A 23,477-nucleotide genomic window follows, 5' to 3' on the forward strand; every position below is an offset into this window, starting at 1 on the left:
ATTGGCCTAAATTTAGTTCCTTTTTTTTCTTGGACAGTTATTTGATACGAGAAACCCACATCTAAAACGTGTTCTTTCGTAAAATTGTCCAAATTTTTTTTTTAAACAATTTCATTGCTTACGTTACAGTCGCAACTAAGCTACGTCGAGTTCTATTGAAAAAAATCTGAAACAAAAATGTTTTACTTGTATGTATGTTTCTATGAAACTAGTTTTACAGATTTTTTTGTTTTTATTTTTATCCTTAATAGTTACTGAGGGAATTTGTCTTGATTGTTGACTGTAATGTAAAGGATATTAACGGCTATAACGATCAGTTGTTGTACCAAATTTTTATTTCTTTCCTAATGTTTCGACCAGTGGCATGGCCGGTCATTCTCAGATCTTTTGGAATTTCAAGTAGTTTCATGTAGTTGTTCATGATTGGTGCGACAGCGGAGAAGTGAATTCAGAACGTACTTCTCTGCTGTCGGAAAACGTCAGGAAAGAATAAATATTTCGTATAACAACTTACCGTCATGCCTGTTCTTCTCCTTTATACTTAATAGTTACTGAAATATTTGAAATCAAAATTTATATTTTTATATCCTTTTCTTTCTTCTCTTTGTCTTTCATACTGCCACTGAATGTTTCATCATCATTATGTAGATGACTATTAAAGATAGGAAAAGTGTACAAGACAATATTTATCAAAATTTTATTAAAAAAGACCAAAATTTTATTTTTTTAAAAAGTATCCAACTTTTTTCAATTTGTCAGTTCAGGCTCACAGCATTTATAGTTCAGCAACTATAGAGGTATAAATAATTAAACATTTAAAAAAAAAATTTGAATGGACCTGCCTTTGTATATGTATATACTTAAGCGTGCTTACTCGATGCACATGAACTTTATGAAAAAAAATTGCATAATTACCTCATCACTTGTTGGGTGATCCAATTTGAACATCATTTATACAACTTATTCTTATTATGTTGAATGCAGTAGTGAAAATATTTTTGTTGATTTCGTTTCGAAATAGCCACCCAAAAGTGCAATAATACAATGTCAGCATAGCTGTGCGTCTTTACTAGGAAAGATTTCCAAATGCGTCCAAATGGACTTTATATTTGTTTTCACATTTTCAAAGCATTAGGTCAACGAATCTCTGAAGTTAAACAAACGGATTTGATGTTTGAGTAGACATGTGTGCACAGTAGAATTTGAATGTGCTCGACTGTCTGGCTGCAAAGCCTATGTGCAGGCATAGATTCTCAACCCCTTTGGCGATCTATACCACAGAAATGGGGTTGCGCCGACCATGCGTTACCTATCAAAGATGTCTTGTCTTTGCAACCCTGACATCCTCTCAAAGTTTGATATCACTATTCTGAAGCACCTTGTTAAAATGCTTCCTCACTAGTATTTTGAATAGTATTTCAGCATAGCATTTCATGCCTACTCAACCTACCATCGAAATTGATATTTTTTATTTGGTCCTAATTTTGTTTGATCTTTTTGAACTAAATTATAAAAATTATAGAAATTAACAAATCCATGTCAAATAATCTTTTGTCAATTAACAATCAACTTATAAAAATTATGAAAATTAACAAATTTATGTAGAATAATTTTTTGTCAAGTAACTCGTAGGGGAATACAAAATTAATTCAATAACAAAATGACTCTTGTGCAAAATTTAATATATAACTATTATGATATGCTACTAGGTGGACAGACAAAGTCACGTATGAAACTTATGCAAAAATATATTTGCACAATAATATAAATATCATATTTTTGAATTCGATACGAGATCATATAGAAATACATTATCGATACGAAAACAAAAATAATGTTAAACATAATTCAATGCTTATATTAATCTTCTATTTGGACCGTTTTCTTTTGTTGTTTCTTCTGTAACTTTTATAACGGTAGTTCGTATTTATTATTTTTTTTGGGACTTTCATCAGAGTCTTCATTAATCGCATTTGTTGGTTGTTTTCCAATTTTTCATGTGTTATTCACTAAATTTTTTGTGTAACCTTCGGTTACTTACGTGGATTTCCATCCATCATGTCTTTTCAACGTCGTCATGTCGGCTCCCGAATCTATGAACAGAGTGGTCGTAGAACGCTTAAAACTGTGTCCTGTATACAATTCAAGAATTTCTAACTCTAACCATGTGACAATTTCCTTCGGCATACCACCCATTAAATTCTTCCTTCTGGTTGGTTACAGCACTTGCCGATGCGGTAACTGATGAAAAGTTTTGTTATTGATATTTATTTCGGTTTCAATAGTATGTATCGGCAATGATCTTATGGTATTTACCTTTGAGCACAAAGGTTCTTGGTGAATATGTTTTCGTAAAGAGTTTGTTTTTTGATTTTTCATCCACTTTTTACAATCATTGTAACACACACGGTAAATAATCTTCGATTCAGCTGCTTCCAAAATATCGTCCTGAATAGAGTCACTATCACTCATTTTGTACTAACGATTATGCGGAAAGATTAAGCACGTGTGTATTATATCGTGGATTATAAAAGCAGGACTGATTACATGCTTATGCATGAAAGCGACTAATAAAAACATTCATGATGATATGATTGGTAGAGTCGATAAGGTAGAATTCGAGGTATCTAATCGTTTATGAACTTAATTTTAAAATACGGACATAAAAATTTTCAGTTATTATTTTACACCCACATTTTAGGGCCCTCTCGTTTTCTTTCCTTTGTATCTGTAGGACGTTTAAACGTAAAAAAACGAATTTTTTATTTTGTTTTATTTAGTTTTGAGAAAAGTAGTATTACACATCCCAAATATCAATGTCTAAAATTGAATTTTACGCACACTGTTGCTAGAAATCTGATTTTGAACACTGCATATATCCTTCGATTTTTTTTCTTAAAGTCTCAAAAAACTACTTTCTATTTCACGAGTTTTTACCCTAGTCCAGTCGTGGGAAAGAGATTCTTTCTATTTGTTTAAAAAAATTTTTTTTTAAATTTAAAAAAAATAAATGAATAGATGGGACCAGGCTCAAAATTTGTGAAATAGCAAGTAGTTTTTTTTGACAATATTTAAATAAAATCGAAGGATACAAGCAATGTTCAAAATCAGATTTTAATCTATGAATTAAAAAAATCTAGTAAATCATTCTTTGATATTTATTTACATAAAATTTTTGGCAAATCCATTGAAAAACACAATTCGGAAAAAAAAAAAATTCAAATTGATGCATTTTTGAAAAAGTTATGACCATTCAAAAAAATATCTAAAATTTTGAAAAGTTCATGTCTCGTGAGTGGCTGGATAAAAAATTCGAATAAAATCATCGAGTTTTTTGTCACAAGAGTACAAAATGATGAGTAAAAAATTACAACCAAATCAAAAATGTCAATTTCAATGGTAGTTTGAGTTGGTATGGAATGTCCCACATACAAATCAATTTTTTATGCACAATGAAAATGTTTCACGAATAGGAAACAGTTTACTTAATATACTGTAATATTATACTTAAACGGGTTATCACGTGCAAATTTTTTGTACCATAATATCCGGTTCTGTACTCTGCATCATTAATTTATTGCTTTATTCATCAAGAAAAGTATTATTTATTCATATTTAAAAATAATGCTTTTCATTAAGTTGTAATATATATTCTCGCGATCTCAATGTAATACATGAAAATTATTTTCACCAAAGGGCAAGCGTTGTGTCATCGATGCGTCAGTATCCCGGTACGGGAGGCTTCTACTCCAATAAATAACAGTGGACCCCCACCCGGACTAGAAGGCCAGATTGATCCAGGTGCCTGCGCCGGGTGTAGACAGCAGTTACGAGAGGGTCAAGCTTTGGTAGCCTTGGATCGGCAGTGGCACGTTTGGTGCTTCAAGTGTCACAGTTGTGACACTGTATTGCACGGAGAATACATGGGCAAGTATGTATCGATTAGTCTTTTACCATCGTTCTAATTTAAAAGTATCACTGGCTGCTCAAAGATTATACAACCTGGATTAAATTTGGTGTGCAACGCTCAGTGAAATCTTAGAATTCATTGCAAATTGATTTAATTTCATTGACATGGAAGAAAATGTAAACAATATTTTTGAGATTTTACAACATCTAAGGTTTTTTTTCATTTCAATATCCAACTAGGGATGGAGTACCGTATTGTGAAAAAGATTATCAGAAGCAGTTTGGAGTCAAGTGTGCGTACTGCAGTCGGTACATAAGTGGAAAAGTCTTACAAGCTGGTGAAAATCATCACTTTCATCCAACATGCGCGAGATGTACGAAATGTGGAGATCCTTTCGGGGATGGAGAAGAGATGTACTTGCAAGGTGGTGCCATTTGGCATCCACGTTGTGGACCTGGGCCTACTGGCTCTAATGGTATTGTCAACGGTCATGCGGAGAACCATGTCCATACTCCACATAGAGATTCAGAACGCATTTGCAGCAGTGCTTCAGAGATGCAGGTAAGTTATTTTCTTATTTCGTCGAGTTTTCCAGCTGTAAAGTCCTGTCCGTATTCGAATAATTGAATTACCATTACCCAACCATCTTAAGGGTCTCAAGTAAAGTTTCAAGGTTTACTTCTAAGAACGCATTTTACATTAAGCTAGATCATAGATGTAAAAGTTTTTACTTGTTGGTGAGTCTGGAAAGTAAATTTTGATAAATGAATTGCGTCTGATGCGAGGGATGCGAGTAATTCATGATATTAAATGTCCGTTATTCTTCTTAAGGATCGTGAGAGGGAATTTGAATAATAATGATATAACCATTAGTTTCCGATATATTTGAGCATTTTCTTTAAGATGGGACACTGTGTGCAGGTAGGCTAAGTTTGTCTATTCGGTTTTGCCGTAGGATCACGTTATAGAGATTCAAGTGATATTGGCTCAATAACCAGAGTAAAATGGATATTGTTTACAGCTCAATATCGAAGATTGCAAGAATCCACAACTCTCGTGATTTTAATTTGATTTTAATGATCATCCTGCAGACTGCACCTAAACCGAAACGGCAAACAATACCAAGTTTTGCTTCCTTGAGCAATTTGACAGGTGTATAATCCATACCTCAACCTCTGATCGCACGCCGTGTCACTTTTTTTTCCAAATATCTATTCGAAAAGTATAGTACAGTATTGAAAAAGACTCTCTGAATCTTATTAGTTTATTCGGCATACAACCGGATGCATACAAAGGGTTGAAAATAGTATTAGGAATGTCGTTGAAGATGATTTTTCATCACTTTTAACTGTTAATTTGAGCACACTTTTCTGTTCACGCGGGTGACTGTGGAAGAAAAATTAATTATTTGTCGAAAAGCCTGTAGTGTAATTAAAAATGTTCTAAGAATAAAACGATGTATTTTTTTTTTTATATCGTACACCTTTGCGTAACTTTGGAAACTAATTATAGAAAATGGAAAACAGTTGGAGGTGTCTTCGAAAAGGAAATCAAGTTTATCAATTCATAGTCTCATGAATAAATTTATTTTCTTTGTATCATTTTGCCATCAAAGTTATTTTTCGAAATGAACTGTTTGTTTATGTATATTGTAACGTGACAGTGGTCTCGGTAGCTCGGTAATTAGGGCAATTGTCCCGAAAGTGAAAGGCATATTATTATACAGGGTTTGAGTTCCGGTCTAGTCTAAGCCGTAAAACATTTTTTTTCCGATTCCGTCAGTATGTATATGGAGTATTCTCAGTCAGTTCAGACACTTTTTCTTTCCATACCCAATCAGACTATGTGAATGTTTTTGGATTTTTGAATTGATTGATCGGGACATGAAATTTGTCTTTATACTTCATATAACTTGAATCGGGTGGGTTTATCGATAAATACAAATTTATAGTACAAAAAAATATTGTTTTTCATTGAACTTTGTAAAGCAATAAACCTTATATTTTTATTTTTATTACGAAGGCTGTTTTGAGTAAAAGATATATTAAAATAAAAACACCTTCGATATTATACTTAATTCTACATAATATTTAGGGGTAGATGTATAAAAAAACCTATAAAGAAATCAGAACAAAATTAAATCAGTCGAAAATTTAATAAAAAAATTAAATTTTTGATCTTACTTAATTGTTATTTTCGTCTTGTAACTCATTTTTCTATCTGTACACTGCGTAAAACGTAGAGATATAGGCTTGAAACTGAGATGTGATTTGGTTGGAATTCCATATCTCATTGTGATGATATTGGTGTTTGAAAACTGTGAAAAATCACCCGAGCCGACATTTCTAATCTCGTTTTTGACTGTTGATGTGTAACTGAATGTATGTAAAAATCTGACATGATTCAGGAAGTTTTGTTGGAATTTTCGAAAGTCGTAAGAGCATGTGTCCTCTCAGCTGGTCATTTCTCATAATTTTTGCGATTACCAGAACAAGATAAGTGAAAACACAAAGTTCACTTGCATCGTAAATCATTTGAAATGGTTACTACTTGTTGCCGGACATTCAATATTTCTCAGCTGTCAAACGGGATCTGTCTTTAGTTGATAACGTCGGTCAACACGAATTTCGAGTCTGGGTTCTAGATGTCAAATATTGATTTCTTCCACGTAATTAATAAAAGAAAAAAATTGTTTTCATAGTTAAAGCTTGCTTTTGTAGAAAACAGAACGATATTTCTGATTTTAAGAAAATTTACCTATTTTTTCAAACATTTGTTGTAAATAACAATTAAAGAAACTTCAGTTTCGCATTTAAATCATCTTTATTCAAAAATAATACAATTAATAATAAAATACAAATGTAAAAGAATTCATGAATAACGTTCAAAAATTAATATTTTTCATACTTCTTCTATGTTTGTTTGGACTTTCTTGTATCAAACCCCAAACGTAATCTCTCGTCATACTCTCATTATACTGCACTTGATAACGTCGTTCAAAGTCCGTCACATCTTGGTCAAAACGTTTTCCTTGTTTTTATGAATAGGCACCGGTATAATAGCTATCAACCAAAAACTTAGGGTCTTATTTATCAACGTAAATAGATAAAAGCAACTTCATAAGTAATAAATAAAGATTATGGTTGATTATTCGATGTTTAGAATGAAAATTTATTTATTTAAATATAAACTCAAAACAAAATATTTTTTTTTGTTGACCTGTGTTATGCACGAGTAATTTCCACCATCCTCCATCATTGATTTGAACCAATATAATATATCAACTGAGTCACCAAATGAATGACACAAGTAATGAAACTTTTATGTATCATTTCATGATGTCGAAGTTTGTAAAGTTATGCTACTAACCTTTGGAGGCTTACAGGATGAGGGAAAACAAATAATTAGCATAGCATTTTATCATTTTAGTATTTACACTTTTCATTCGTCATCTCCTCACCGTTTGACACTCAAAGAAGCTGTATTTAATATTTATATTTTGTTCCATTACTTTAACGAATTTCAAGTTTAATATGTATCCATCATTTTATAGACAATTTCAGATAATATAGTCAGTGTCGAGTGCTCATCATCCTTTACAGTAAAATTTTTAAATTATCATGTATATTGATCATGTATTCACAATGATTTATAGACAGCTTTTTTTTTTACTAATGATATAACATACTATTTTTATTCCCTTGCACGCTTTGAATATTAATAACCATTTTTATACCCAATATCATTTTATGAGTTATTTTACTGCTTTGTTAAGTGTTATTTATTTTTCTGCACGGATGTTGTGTGTAGTTTTCAATACGGTCACGCACACCAAGTCTCAATGGATCCCTGTACAGCCCTTACAACAGCCTCAGTCGCAAGGTATGGTCAATATTTTTGCAGTGAATATGAGCTACAAAATATAAAAGTTGATTTTGTAATGATAATTACATAATGCAATGAAAGACAATACTTGCATTGGTAGTTAATTATTGAACGATTTCTGCAATTTTCTTTTTTCATAATTTTTTTCTTCCTATCTACTGATAAATCTATATTTTTTTCTTTTTGATGAAAAGTATTCGTTCATCATACGTTACAAAATCAATTTTTAAAATTATTTTCATGGTACTGGAATTTTATGCTTTGGAATCCTGTTATTAAATACAAAGCAATTGAAGTAGGATTCACACACTGCATAGTTGAATACTTAAAATCGACACAGATGCATTGCAAACAGCAATTTATGTTTCAATTTTTGAATTGTACGTACCATGGGAATCGCTCGAAGCAGTTCTTTCACGCTCACGGTGACGGCTGCCCTGCAGCTGTTAATGCAATGCATGACGTTACTTCGAAAAACTGGAACGGTGCTCTCTAAGAGATTCACATAATATACAACAAAAAATGCGCTGAATTGCTTTTGATAAACAAACTAGAAAACTTACAGTGTACGATTAGTTTCAACGTTGAATAAATTCTCCAAAACTATTTTCGCTCGAAATTTATCGTACAAATGTCAGTTTATAATCATTTGAAATGTATATGACTCAATAAATATGTGTAAAAAATTCTAAGAACTCAAATATCTCAGGGTTGTAAGTGATATCGAAGGTTTAATGTATATTAATTTGACATTTTATAATACCAAAAAATTGATTATATTTTTTTTGCAAGAAAAAGAGAGAGAGAGGGAACTCTAAGTAATTATTACTGTTGTTAATTATAGTACTATCCGACAAGAACTGGCAGTCCAGGATTGATCTTGAGAGAATACGGAAGAGGTGGTGAGGATGTATCTAGGATTTGTACATATTCTTATCTCACAGAGACACCAAGTCAAGGATACTTGAGGCGACCAATTCAACCATATGATAAACCACCCACCAGCCCACACTTCCATAGACCTAGTTGTAAGTACTTGACAACATTTAGGTACAGATTATATTTCAATATTTGTATCCATGTTAGAATGGAAAAAAGAGTCGTCAATTATACTGATGAAGTACAAAATAGAATGATTTTTACAAATCTTGAACATCATATGTAATAAAATAAAAAATAGTAGCTAAACCGAACAAATCATCAGTAAAGAAGAGCTTGTCGACAAAATTGTTAAATTAATGTAATGTTTGCAGCTTCAAGATCAATAAGAAGTAGTGGCGGGCGCAGCAGCCGATCTGGTATGCGTGCATTGGTTGATGCACTCAGTGACTCAAGACCCAAATCACCTGCAGCAGTGAGTCAAGCGGACAATGAGGAGCCAATTGAATTGGCTCATTTCCCTGATGCCATGAGGCCACCACCAGGAACACAACCTCCTATTGAAAGAGACGATTTCCCTGCTCCACCTTATCCTTATACTGATCCGGAAAGACGCAGGCGTTGGTCTGATACCTACAAGGTAAGTCGCAACTTACATAGACAGTTTACAACTTGTTTATTTGGTTTAGTCATAATCTGTGTCACAGAACGTCACGTCTATAATGGGTAAGTTGACAAAACAAATGTCAAAATTCTCCTGGTTTTGCAAATTATGAATATATTTTCAAGCCGATGTTAGAAACTGTAATTAAATAAGATCAACAAAGTTGATGCGATGCTGTCCTGTCACCTCTAGGACTACTAGACGTCTCTGGTGTGTCTTCTCTAAAGTTTATCAATTATAAAACCACTTATCGCAGACTACGATCCCCCCCTCCCCCCGTTAAACTACTCGAGCGTCTTCTGGCGGTTTTCTCTAATTCTTCCATGCTCTAATACTGGCCTCTTTTGTGGAGAGAGTGCTAATAGCTGTCCTCAGTCGTGATGCGTTTCTCATTGTACTTAGTGCAAATCTTTGTTGTGTTTAGTATGATATTCACATCCATAGCTTCCTACTTTCTTAAGGGTCCAACTTCACTATCATGAAATTTCCTAATGGCTCTTATGCATTCGTCTGTAAAACTGCAGTGCTGTAGTGAAGATTCGTCAAAATCATCCTTACGTAATTAATGAATGGCCCCTAAGTAGTTAATAACTTCTCTCGAAATTTACTCGTTAGGTATTTACATCATTAAAACATTATTTTAGCAGCCAAGCATAATCGCTTGGCTACCTATCTGTTGTTATTGTTTCGTCAATTTGTCAAATTATTGTATTTGTGTGGTTTTAAAGTATTTGTAAATAATACAGCAACTTGAATATATATAAATTGACAGAAATGCGAGGGTCTGGTTTCCTACCAAGAAACAGAATTTAATTACTGTTATAATCAGGTAATGTTCTTTTCCGAACAACACATTTTTGGTGCTCAGAGTGATCTGTAAAACTACCGTAACATATCACCACAGAATTGAAAATTTTTGATTTTTCACAAAATGATAGTGGATAATTTGATACTTTTTCTTAAATGCTGCAGGGTGTACCAGTCTCGGATGACGAAGATGAGGTGGATAACAAGGGATATATCCAAGAAGCTGAGCAAAAATTGAAGAAGGAGCAAGCTGAGTTGAGCAAAATTGATACAGGAATAGCCAAAGTCTTTTTGCAGGACCGTGAGAAAGATAGGGAAAACTTACGACATAGGGCAGCAAACGTCGACCCAAGGAATGCTTCGAGAACACCTTCCGCTGCTCGAGAACCGGCCTATCGGTTACGTTACGAAAGTCCCGTTGGCGCTTGTGAGTTTCTTTTTAATATTCAGTGTCTTTATTTGATATTTTTGACACCTAATGATTTCCATAATTGTTTTAGAAAATTATTCAAATTTTTTTACAAAGTTTTGAAGTAAAGCATATTTTCGCGCACCAATGTATTTCGTCTCCTTTTTTCCTTCTTGAAGTAAAAAGGAAGCAAATGAAATAGTGCGTACGCACAAAAATACTTGAGTCTCTATGCAGCTTAACACTGTTTAAGTTTCTTTCCTTGCGATATATGTCCAGCAACAAACTGGTATTAATAATTTCAAGTTCTTACTCGTAAATTCTCCTGTTTTTAGTGCCGCATTGCTGGGATTTGAAAGTGCAAAATCTGCTGCATTTCTTAATAATTCAAAGAGACTAGTTAATTTATCTTCTATAACTTTATAGTAGAAGTTTGTAAACATCAGAAAATCTCTCAAGTTCATTTTCCAATATTCATATCAAAATATCTTTTATACCTTAAATTCGTTATTACAAATAAGAAATAACGTTAGCTGAGCAATCCTAATAAATCGAATGATACTTTCCATTACTAAAACTGAAAAATCTCAAATCTATTGGAGGCACATGTCACTGGTCGTTAAAGATATGATCTCGTAGTAAGAACTATAAATTTGTCAATCAAGTCTACTGAGGGAAAAAAAAAAAAAAAAAAAAAAAAAAAAAAAAAAAAAAAAAATTAGAAATAGTATATTGTGTTACTAGTGTGGAAAGTGGGCGATTTCAAATAAGTTTGCAGTTTGCAGCATGAGCCAAGGCAAGTGCTGCAATCACACAAGTCAGATACAGTCTGTTCACACGTGTAATACACGCTCTATCTTGCGACACTTGTGCAGGAAAGTTTGTTTTGAGGAGCAACGAAGGTAGGGGTTGGGTAACTTATGATCAATGGCAGTGCCCTAAAATTGAATTAATCGAAAGTGCGCGTACGCCAAAGAAAGTCCTACTGTGTAGAGTATAGTATTTTAATTTCTCGCATGGGCCAACGTTGTGTTGCCCCACTATTTGGAAATGGGGTGCTTTACTCACACTCTACGGGCTTTGTAAATCGAAATTTCCAAACATCCGTTGTATAAACTAATATTTATAATACATTTTCCAGCACCGTCGAGGAATATAGATCACGCTCGTCCATGGGAGGATGAAGATGGTGTTAGTTACAGATCTAGTGTCGGGCCTAGTTACAACGGTGAGTTTTATAAACAGAAATAATAGCTAAAAATATACTGATAATCATGTGTTTAACAAGAAACATATTATCATCTCATACATGTCCACACGTTCGCACATGACACTAACAACTCACTTTATTATTGGATGTTTTATAACTGAACGTCAGAGGTATTGTTTACTAGCAAAATATGTTGTGTGTTTCTCCAAATGATGTAAACTATGGATAAAAAAAAGAAACAAAAAAGAAAAACGAGTGAGAGAAAATAAAAAAAATTATTATCTTGTGTGGCATGGTTATTGCAAAATTGTAATAAGAGCAGACTATTTGGTTTACTTATGATGTAGGTATGTGTTTTGGAGTTCGTATAATGAGGAAACACAGGAAGAACTGAATTTGATGCATACCTCTGATGATCAGGCCGAGTGTAACGTTATATATAAATATTCAACCATCGTAAGTTAACAATGCCTTTAAAAAGGTAGTAGGGTATTCAAAATTATACGTAGATGGTATTAGACCAAGTCCAGTAGCACCAAAAACCACGCAGGTACGCCCAGTAAAAACTCACAGGTGATGTATAACGCCTCTGCATGATATTTTGCTGTATTTGTAAAATCTAATTTTACTACATAACAATATACTCAGTTTTCACATTAAATCTTGTTATTTAGAGTCAACAGTGTAATAAGTTTTAAGCATTGTGGGCTAACCAGTTTCGATTTTAAATTGAATTCGGAATCGGGATTTGATTTCCGATCTGTAAAAAGTATATTAATACCTAAGTTGGAAATTTTTTTAGCGAAATTGATCGATTGCCATTATCAATACTAAATTAGTGTTACAGAGAATTTATTTTGGCGTATTTTGATCTCGAATTATCAAGTCGGTCGAAGAATTTAGGGAAACTATTTTAAAATAATATTTTTAAATGTAACACTTGTATTAGCTGTTTTACGTTTGTACCACCATTTTTCGCTAGCACATCTGCAAACTTATTCTTTCTTGTTCTATTCTTGTATCTGAATATTTCGTATTTTTTGAAACATTTTCACACAGACGACAAACATTTGTACGAGCATGCAGCATAACGATTCGCATGACAATGAAAAATCTTCAAAATTGTTATAGACATCAATATTTTCCGGTATTAAAATCAATGCATTTCCGAAAGCAATAGTTTGTCGTTGTTTTTCAAATAGTTGGACTGTTACGTCTACAGTAAAACCATGAAGAATAGAGATAACGAGACTGCACTTCAGTATTCAGAAACGTCAGCAGAATTGCTGCAGATGTTTGTATTTTCGGTCTAGAGTAGGAAGACCGCTGTTAAGTTTCTGAACAGTGATGAGCTTGTGGCCTGACATATTACACGTAAAAATTGCTCGATGACTATGATAGTACATAGCAACTATAACAGTAGCCAATCATAGCCTAGAGTGCGGTATTGCTGCACTCAGCCAAATTATACCCGTCTACTCGTTGCAATTCTACACATGATTTTCAATGGCTATTTTCTATGGAGTTCGGTCTACTTGTTTCTATTTATCATGAAGAAAACTATCGTTTCATTATTTCACACAAATTCAAAAGATTTAACTCAAAGCCTAATTTTTAAAATACTTCGTTCTACTCTCTGAAATTTCTTGTCAGTCTTATTCTATCAGCAATAGTTTGATGTACTTTTAATTTCATATTTCTTTTCACAATATGGTGGGGAAGAGTAAATTAAAGCCTTTAATCGTACCTAAATCGACTGTAATTGTCAACCAAAGTGAAATCATTTAATATCACTGTATTATTTAATACAAAATCATTTTAAATCCTTTAATTGCAATTATTTACACCAACGCACTTTGTGATACCCCTCTTGGGGTATCTGTATAGACTCACTATAACAATTACTTTATGTTCATCTATTTTTTTCGTTTAATTTACTGTAATCTCTACGCGCTATATTTTGTGTACTGTTTTGTCTCTATCTGTGTTTTTGTGTTTGTGTTGTGTGTGTGCGGGCAACAGCTGGGAGATCTTCTGTTCGCTCCCCGGCTCCCAGAAATTATCCACCTCTTGGTACTCAGCGAGCATCTACTCTACCATCAGCCAGTAGGCATTACCATTCGGTGAGTCTGTACATTCTTCACTAACCCTGTCACTGCGTGCAACTCGAAATACTTTGAAATTTCCCTAATTGGAAAAGGATCAAAGATTGTATTGTAGCCAGAGATACTATAATTGCAACAATAAATTGAAATCATTTTATTGATTTAGAAGAAAGTGTTCAAAACGTGTCAATTTTACTCAATGTGAAGAATTAGGTAGTAGTATGGTAGTTTTGAAATTTTTAAAGTGCTCGAGTCTAGAGCTAATACCTGAATTCAACATAAAAAATGATGGAATATTCACGAAATTAATATTGCAGTGTTATATAAGTAGCATTTTTGCTAACATCTATGACCTTGTTGCCGATGTTATATTTAGGTGTGTAATCGAAAGTGTACAGATTTCTGGGTATTGAGAAGTCATCATAGATATGTTAACGTGTAATTTATAGTCACTCTTTTGTAAAAATATTATAATTAAAGATTACTTTTTCATTTATGATGAACGTTGAAAATTTTTTGAGAAGAATGTGTCATTGGCAAAAGTCAAAAGTTTCTCAAGGAAAATGTTATAAATCTGGTAGATATACTCTACATTTTTATAAAATTGCGATTTAATGTATTTTCTCATTTTTCTCATTATAGTTTTTTACTCGCTATAATAATTTTTTGAATTTTACCAGTAGTTACACTATTACCGTAGGATTTACTGTTGTATTTTTCATAGTAGGCAAATAATCAGCTTTTATTAACCACTATTATTGTCTTAAAAAATGGGTCATCAGTATGGCATCATTTTGTAGAATTGACACAAATTATTAATAGGTCTTTATTCAGGATTTGAGTAAACTTGAAAGAAAGTCTCGGTTGCAGCTGTGGCAGAGTTATAAAATAAGTATAGTTTAATTACATACTTACCATAGGTTTAGTGTAGTGTATGATAGCGCTATTTGGTTTAGTTGCTGTAAATATAACAGTTTCCCAACACTTATGCGAAATTTAAGTACACCTTGAGTCTTCTGTGACTCTATACACTCTACATCATGTAGCAGACCTCAAATCGAGCCTTGTACACACTGTCTACGCTCATTGTGGACCAGGTACACGATGTCGAGCGTTCGAAGTCATAAAAGAGTCACAGTATAATATACGTAGTTGATTTGACTCTGTAATTGAATTGCATCTAGTTACACATATGCATCCATAATTAAATAAATCAAATTCGGCTTGTATGATTTGAGAAACTACGGTGCAAGGTAACCAAAAAAGAGTTATATTCCGAACTGATATTGGTATAGATTAATTATATTATTAAAAATTAATTATATTCTGCAATTTGCTAACGAACAATTTTGATGATACGTAAATTACGGCATTTCTATTGAGCTCCTACTACACAACCAGAAATTTATATCATTACAAATGCAGTAAAATTTGTACATTTGATTTAGTGGCACCATATGTTACAGAAAATGGTATCTGTCAAAGGTAAATTTATCTTTTGAGTATGTCAGGGATCTAGTTGAATATTTTTAGTATGAGTTTGAGAATTTCAAATTACTGAAGCACCCATGCTAAGGGTGAGAGTATACAAAATCAACACACCATGCAACTTTTGCTATTGCCTGCTTTGCCGATGTCGGTAATTCATGGGCGATACAGGTAGGCACTGAGCGGTGGAACGAATGATTCAAGGATGAATCGGCCACATGCACTGAATCAAAAATTATGAAAAAAGTAGATGCGTTTCTTTTCTCTCGAACAATGTGAGCTGTGCCATTGATGGTGATCACGAATGAAACAACATTTCTGCTATATTGTAGAAACGATTCTCAGTATATTGGAGTAACATAAGCTATGATATCAACAAGTTGCCAAAAGATTTTATAATTATAGAAAGAAAAACTATATTGAAAACGCCTAAAGTCTGGTGCATTTATTTTATTCCAATGTGTTTGAACTCATTTTGCTTGGTCATCAGATTCTCACGAATTCTGTGAAAAACATTGGAGAAATCGTACATTATAGTATAGTTCAAACGCCTTAATGTGATTGTCGAATTAAAAAAAAAATTATCTGCATATACATATAGGTGAAACATCATATTTGTATTGCATTCACTGAAAGTTTTACCGTCTGAAGTCCTTATTCAGTTTGAAAGTCTATTTGTTGTTACTAAAGTTTATTGTTTTAAATGGATGCTTGGTATCCGTAAGTTGTTCTAAAAAATGTCTAAATATCAAAAACACAAAAGCTATTTTTAGAACCGAAGGAATAAGTTTTCGTGATGCGTGTGAAATTGCGAACGTTGGGACATTTGTATGGGAGTTTAAGAATGAAACGTTGTTAAAACTAATTGCTTCTTGTGGTGATTAAAACCAGTTGTGAGCTCTCTTCGACACATTCCGAAGCCGGGATATGGTCTGGCACCGCGAAGTCACACCTTTTCTTCAACTGGTGGTTCCGTTTCCGCCCTCCCCGTAAGTCGCAACGCCGCTATAAGGGGCCTCTACATTCAGATATCAATTGGGCAATCATTAGCTCAATCTTTCCTTTTATTCTACGATACTCTAAACTGTTGCCTTCCTCAAACTCCAATAATGCTGTTACAGAAATTGTCAGAATTTTAAGATCTACCGACACAGTTATTCCCATGAATAGGTAATTTTCAGATGGTTGATTCGCATTGTTAAAAATCAATTCAGACACAGCGTACCTCATTATTTTATTAGAGCCTGAGGAAAACAACTTGAAAAATGTTGATTTTCTTTGCTACAGAAATATCAGTAGTAAATATTTGATATTTTATAGAATATTTTTACAGTAGAAACGAATGAACTATGTTTATTCTGAGAATCTTACCAAAAATATCTATGTACTCACACTTGTGGCTAGAAGTCCTTTGAGCTACATGTAGCTTTACGTTTTTTATAACAAATAGCATGTGGATGACTTACATCAATTCTAATTGTTGATTGGTATTTTAATTGTTATCCAGGGCGACTACTCATTCAGTGGAATGGGCGATAAAACACACAGCACAGATTTTTCGTCTGGGAAGTCCGACAGTGAGTAAAAATTTTTGGATTTTATGATTATTCCGCTTTTCACTAACGATTTGGTCTTTTTTCAACTTCTAAAACAACTCGTGTGACGTTTGAAAATCTTTATACTGAAAATTTATTTACATGGGGTCATTGCGAAGTGAATCGATCAGGGATTTATTACTTTTTTGCTATTTTGAAGCACTAGGGAAATTGAATATCTCACTGACGTAGACGAACAAAATTAATTTATCAAGTATTCGTGTATATTTGGGAAAAAAAATCAAGTTCCCTGTACTACAAGATGTTACAAAAGTAATAAAATCCCGTAAGATGATTGATTAATCTTCCATAGAATACCCCACCTTGAACATGACAAATATCAAATTAGAATCTGTGTCTGACAATCAGTTGACCAAGATTTTACAAACGTCTATCACACTGCATTTATATTTGACAAATTACATGGTTTCATTAATTTATTTTGCTGAAGCCTGACTTGCTAAAACCTTTAACTCTATAAAAGACAGCACCGCCCCAATGAAAAATTGAAATATTTGACAGCCCAGAATTAGGAGCTAATCAAGTGCTTGACGCCGATTTTATAGCTCCATCCCTCATGGCCAAAACCGGTGGCGATGCCAGAGTGAGACTAAGCTAGCAATATGATCAGGTTAAAAATCGACATAAGTAAAAAACTAATTAAGTTCTGTAATGCTGATTGTGCAGCTCCAGCCCTTAAGGTCAAATCCGGTGAAGAATATGGGTCTAATAGTAAGATTACTGGTATATATGGTAATAATAATAAGATTAACCCTCCGCCGACCAACATGGACGTTATCACCCATCTTAACTTTCTCACTTGTTTCTCAATTGTTCAACAGTTTTACTAATCAACTAATTGAAAATTTCTTTATGCAACTATTTGAATGTCAAGTAGTGAATAAGTGCTATAACGTCGATATAACATCTTCATTCCCTCAGAACTTGAAAACAAATTGAGTTAATAATAAAAAAAAAATAAAAATAACGAAAGCTCTTTCCGTTAAGCATAGTGACGATTAAAAAAATGAAACAAGTAAAAAATTTGACCTCAGAATCTCATCTGATTTGAAAAATAATATTCCATGTATACCAAAATGTTGGTCACGTATGCTTGAAAAAAAAGTTGACATGAATTATAATTCTTACCATGGGAAGATGTCGTAATTATTGAATATATGAAAATCTGAAACATGGCTTAGCATTTAAAAAATTCAACATATAAATGTAGAAATATCTGTGCATGCCAGAAAAACGTTGGAAATTTTTGGACAATAAAAAAGTTTTAATTTTAGAATTCTGACTGAATTCTTAATCAAATGCGGACATGTTTTTGTTACGGAACAGTATATAGGCAATTTTATTCATTCTCACCCACTGATCTGGCACAAATGGGGTATTCTAGTCTAGAACTTCCATGAAATCGATTTTTTCTCCTCATTTTCTTACAGTACATCGTATAGTATGTATGTATTGAATAGCTTTTAATTTTCAGATTTTGATTTTTGATTGTTGTTGAATATCAACCTTGTGATAGTGTCAGTTTAATCTCACCATGGCGTCGTTACCGATTTTAGCTCCTGATTTTGGGCTGTCCAATATTTTGATTTTCTATTGTGGCGGTGCTGGCTTTATAGAGGTAAAACATATTATAATTATAAAAATAGTATTACATTTTATTCAAAAGTTTTTTGCTATTTAAATTAATTCAAACCTAACAACATTTTTATTCTTTCTTTTCAAATTCATTTACATTGTTTCATTATTATCTGTATTTTCATAGCGTTTAATATTTATTATTCTAATTTGAAACCTTGTATTTAAGCTGTTCCACGTGTAGCGGATCGAGGAGGCCTTAGACAATTTTTTTCTATTTTGCATGTTGGTAGTTCTTAAGGAATGACTTTATTGCGCCTAAGTCAGACCTGGTATTGCAAAGTTCATCAGAATACTTTCAATTGAACTCATCGACCTAAGTAACATATTGTTAACAAATTGATAATCGTATAGTGTTATTAATATTAGACGAATTTTGCAGTATCGGGTCTGTGTTCTGGCTTCAAAATCTAACTATTGAGAAGGTGAGAACTATTAGCGTGTAAAATTGAAAATGTTTGCTTGGCATGACAGATTCACATCGTGGAACGGTCCATTGAGTATAAATCTTATTCGAGTATTCCATGTGGTATTTTATTATTACAGTTCAAATAATAATAACAAGAATAATAGTAATAACGACAACAACAATAAAAACAACAACGGTAATAATAATAATAATTAACCAGAATAGTCCCTGTTTTTGAGTAACTGTCGAACAAACCCCGAACTTGTGTGTAAATTTGTGGTCTCAATTCATAATTTGAGGGGTGTTTCATCAAAGCGATCATTGTGTTAATATCATTCGAAATCATTTCGCAAGATCCGAATTGACTTTGTAATCATCAAAATGACACTGAAATCAGTAATATAAAAGTAAAATTCCATATTAGTTATCATAAATATAATCGTTGGTCTTAAGAAATCATATGAAATTTTTGAAATCATGAGAAATCATACAATCAAAGTAAAGTTTAATTTTCAAGTAATCTCTCGCAATCACTCTATGAAATGTAAGTAATCACAAAATACGTAATCATGGTGTCAATTTTTGCTCCAGCGAAAACCTCTTTCTCATAGATATTTGCTAAATTCCCTTACATACAAAGTTGACGGTATAAATTTACATTCGAGTAGAAGTTTTTTTTTTTTTTTCGTGAGGGTGTAATGGTATCGTACAGCCTTAAATCTTTTTATTTTACGATTTTTGGGCCTTGTACATAAAAAGTTTGAAGTGTATTCACTGAAAAAATATCTAATTGACCATATTGATGATTATGGTCGTAACGAGTGTCTACATTGCTTTGTGCAGATTTTACTTCGCACCATCCGTAGAGGTATCAACGTCGATTGTGTATGATTTATTTTTCTAAAGTTGACGTCTAAGTTTCACACATTTGAAGTACTAATACTAATTTCATTCTAAAAATATTACCAAAACTTTTGAATTTCGAATAGACTATCCATAAGTCAAAGCAGACCATTTCATTTAAGTAGTTTTTATACACCCATGTTACAGCTCAATCTCTAGAATCAAAGGTGCATCTATTATAATAACTGAATCTTATACTCATCTCCAATTTCTTTTTCGACCGAGTATGGTTGATTGGATATTTTTCACTAATCGAAGGATAACGTTCAAAAATATTGATAGAACCTCTATGTTTGATTTAGGGTTTGCTTCTTTAGCCAAACTTTATCTCCAGCTAATCTAAAAACAAGCAATGTGACTATTAGCTTTCAGAGAATTTAGGTATAAATGATGATTCAATTTAATACAGTAGTGAAGAAACGAACCTTTAATCTAGAATTGTATTTTTATAACTTCCAGTCTCAAAAGTGATACCAAAAATGAATCCAATGTGATAAAATTAGTGTTTTCATAATTACATGGTTTTCTTCTCCCTTTTTCCCCATGCATTTAGTATCAACAGGCAGCATCACAGACGTGGATCGACGGGCATTGGTATGTACTGCAGCGCCCTACTTCTCCCGGCGCATTAGCATGGTTTGTAGCTTGCTATTTGCACTCGCAATGTAACATACACGTATTAATCAATATTTTACGTCAAACTTAAGTCAAATTTGACCAATTTCCACATAGGGTTTGATATAATTATTTTTACAAAGCTTATTACTCCTAAATGAGTAAGTTTATTTGTGGGGAGAATATTTTACTGGAGTCAATTATATTGGTGAACCCTTTTATGCACTGTACAGTTTGATATAACTTATCGTTCTATCAAGTTGTTTATATAGATTACGTCGGCTCCACGCTTGCAAAAGTTTTATGTTATTGTTCTTGCATTGTACAAATTAATTGGTTCCGGAATATTTGAACACACATACTAGACAAGAAAATGTATATAATTTACATATATTTTGCATGAACGGTGCTTGTAAATTTGCAAATATTACTGCAATGCTTCGTTAAAAAATCGTGCACATTAACGTATGATGAACATGGAATGCACAGCATGATATGGCACTTGAGTTAATAGTCTTTTTATGATACTGTTTGTGAAAAATAGTATTTGTAAATTTAATTTTCAGTTAATCGCTATTATCAGTATTTATTGTCAATTGAAGAAGTAAAATTGTTCGAAAAAAAAGACATTCGTTAGAAAGTAACGAACATAGTCGAGTTCTAATTATGTGCAAAAGGATATGCATGTCTAAAGTTAGCACACGAAATGGCAAAGTGATTCTTGCACGTATATGTATAATTTTTCGAAATCACTGTATAGATTATGATTAACTCCATGGTAAATCCAATTACTGATTGAATTGAATTTCAGGGCTCGCAGCGTGTCATTTTTTCACTTAAGTTACTGTTTTTTCTCAAACTCATTTTTTTTTTTTTTTTCACTTGTCCGACTTCGCTATTTGTTCCTTTGTTTTAAATATAAAAATATTTTTCATATCTGGGACAATCCATGAGGTCTCGATCAAGATTAGAATTTCGTGTTTTAGATTTGCTCCCAAACTTGTTATCTAAAAGCATTTATCGAGAAACAAGCCCATAATTTTGAACAAATTTTTCAACCAATCGCGTCCGAGATATAAATCATTTGCTATTTCATATGCGTGTATGTTCTAGAATCTGAAGTACCTAATTCAGAAAAATCCAGTGAGATATAACAAAATTTTTGAGCCCCAATAGAATATGAAGATTTCGTAACAGCACACGTTATGTTTTGAAATGATATATATTTCAAAGGCAATGAGAAAAATCCATCTTCTAATAATGTTGAAAGATTAATTTTGTTTTCATTTATTCGAGCATTAACAGAAGGTGAATGTATATTTGTTATTTTTTCGATACACGTATATCGGTTTCAAATGTAATCTCTGCTGTTTTCAAAACTCCATCTTGTATCAAAGCTCAAAATCTTTATTATATTTCATTAGATTTTCTTGAATTATTTTCGATTTCAGAAAATGAGTAATTTTTTTTTGAAAGTTAGTGGGAACTTTTTTGTCACCTTTGTTGAGCAAGTAGACCGCTGTGAGCTCTGGAATTTAGAACTAAATAAAGCTATTGTTTTAACTGTTCAAGTGGTTATCCTTATAAGTATTATTAGATATTTTTGGGGCAATTTAGTGAAATACATTATTTTCCTAAATTAAATTCGGAAATCTGGGTTTATTCTCCACCTTGAGTGGCCAGAATGTGTTATGCAAATTGTGTTTATTCACTGTTCACAGATTCATCAAACTTGTAACTCTCTTACATATTTTACTGTATAAAGTAGTTTGGATTCACGTTTTTTTCGCTTCTGATTCTTATTAAAAAACTGAAGTTGTTAGTATTAAAGTTGTCTAGTTTTATAATCGAGTGCAATATGATGCATGTGTATTTGATCAGATTATTTACAGAATATTTTTGTACATCAATGATACACATTATATTTATTTATCTATTAATTGTAATCAGAATGATGGTGCGATAATTCCATCATCCACTACGTACACGGGCGGTCTGGGATCCGTTACAGTAAATCATGGTGGACATCACGTAAGGCGTTCGTTACCAGACATGGGAGCAAATCCGGGAGAACCACCGAAGCTTTATCCTTATCATCTCCTTTTAATCACCAATTACAGGCTGCCTGGTGACGTAGACCGTTGCAATCTAGAGGTGAGTTTTGAACCTGAATTTCCCTACACTTGATTTGTTTTGTCATGACTTTTTTGCATTTTAAAATGTATTACAAAAAATAAAATTGATGATTGATACTTCTTTTCTTGGATGAAACTATATGAAACATCATCGACATGCTACACTCCACTCTTGAATCAAAAGTTTTTGTTCCGTAGATCCCATACTTCGTATGGAATATATGATCAATTTACTACAAACTATCTACGAATATCTGGATTACCAACTACATATTTATGGGGAAATTAAGCTCAAGTCGATCAGCCTCCAAACCTTCAATTTTCTTTTCCTTTAAAAATTTTACAATAGGATGGTTGAAAGTTAAGAATTTTTAACACATGATATCATGGTGTCGAAAAATCTTATCAACAAAAATCACACAGTCATGGGATCTATTTTAAAATTGGATTTTTGAAGAAAAATATTTTGCAATTCTGCAACGATGGTTTTGTTTTCAAATATCGATCTAAAACTGAAAATTTGGATACATTTAATTTTTTCCCTTTTTTTCCCAAAAATTCGTTGAAAAATACTGAAAATTTTTATTGCCTGCCAATTCTAGTATTTCTAACGGTTCAGAAGTGATAATTTTTTTGATTCATGACAACGTCAAAGAATGCTTGAGAATTTTAGGCGATGAATGCTTTATTGCTTACTGCACATTTTATAATTTATGGGGTACAACTTCTCAGCTGTCATTCGTTGCTTGAAATTTTCCATGATATTTGACGTTATCTCAGACGTCAACAAGTGATTTATTTGGCTCA

General features: G+C 32.7%; 1 protein-coding gene and 2 long non-coding RNA genes across 12 annotated transcripts in view; 1 reads left to right on the top strand and 2 right to left on the bottom strand.

The window, feature by feature from the left end:
- LOC124412982 overlaps positions 1 to 3,385 on the bottom strand; it is a 19,563-nt gene extending 16,178 nt beyond the window's left edge. The window contains exon 1 of the long non-coding RNA XR_006929839.1: positions 3,375 to 3,385. This is a non-coding gene — a long non-coding RNA (uncharacterized LOC124412982). The remainder of the gene's footprint in view (positions 1 to 3,374) is intronic.
- The window catches only part of LOC124411352 (actin-binding LIM protein 2), a 34,778-nt gene that overhangs the window by 10,931 nt on the left and 370 nt on the right, over positions 1 to 23,477 (top strand). The window contains exons 4-14 of one of the 10 annotated variants that reach the window (XM_046890538.1): positions 3,697 to 3,931; positions 4,150 to 4,471; positions 7,721 to 7,792; positions 8,640 to 8,823; positions 9,049 to 9,314; positions 10,311 to 10,572; positions 11,696 to 11,782; positions 16,249 to 16,346; positions 16,865 to 16,934; positions 20,474 to 20,556; positions 22,486 to 22,689. In XM_046890538.1, coding sequence (XP_046746494.1) covers positions 3,697 to 3,931; positions 4,150 to 4,471; positions 7,721 to 7,792; positions 8,640 to 8,823; positions 9,049 to 9,314; positions 10,311 to 10,572; positions 11,696 to 11,782; positions 16,249 to 16,346; positions 16,865 to 16,934; positions 20,474 to 20,556; positions 22,486 to 22,689 — 1,883 coding nt within the window. Of the gene's footprint in view, positions 1 to 3,696; positions 3,932 to 4,149; positions 4,472 to 7,720; positions 7,793 to 8,639; positions 8,824 to 9,048; positions 9,315 to 10,310; positions 10,573 to 11,695; positions 11,783 to 13,786; positions 13,888 to 15,528; positions 15,635 to 16,248; positions 16,347 to 16,864; positions 16,935 to 20,473; positions 20,557 to 22,485; positions 22,690 to 23,477 lie in introns of those variants that run through there. The other 9 variants (XM_046890708.1, XM_046890468.1, XM_046890621.1 and 6 more) reach the window with 9 other exon arrangements.
- LOC124412933 lies at positions 10,452 to 10,783 on the bottom strand. The gene is made up of 2 exons (XR_006929835.1): positions 10,668 to 10,783; positions 10,452 to 10,620 (listed from the first exon to the last, which is right to left on the bottom strand). It is a non-coding gene; the product is annotated as an uncharacterized LOC124412933 (long non-coding RNA).

This window comes from Diprion similis, chromosome 1, assembly GCF_021155765.1.
Source record: "Diprion similis isolate iyDipSimi1 chromosome 1, iyDipSimi1.1, whole genome shotgun sequence".
In the NCBI taxonomy this organism is placed as follows: domain Eukaryota; kingdom Metazoa; phylum Arthropoda; class Insecta; order Hymenoptera; family Diprionidae; genus Diprion; species Diprion similis.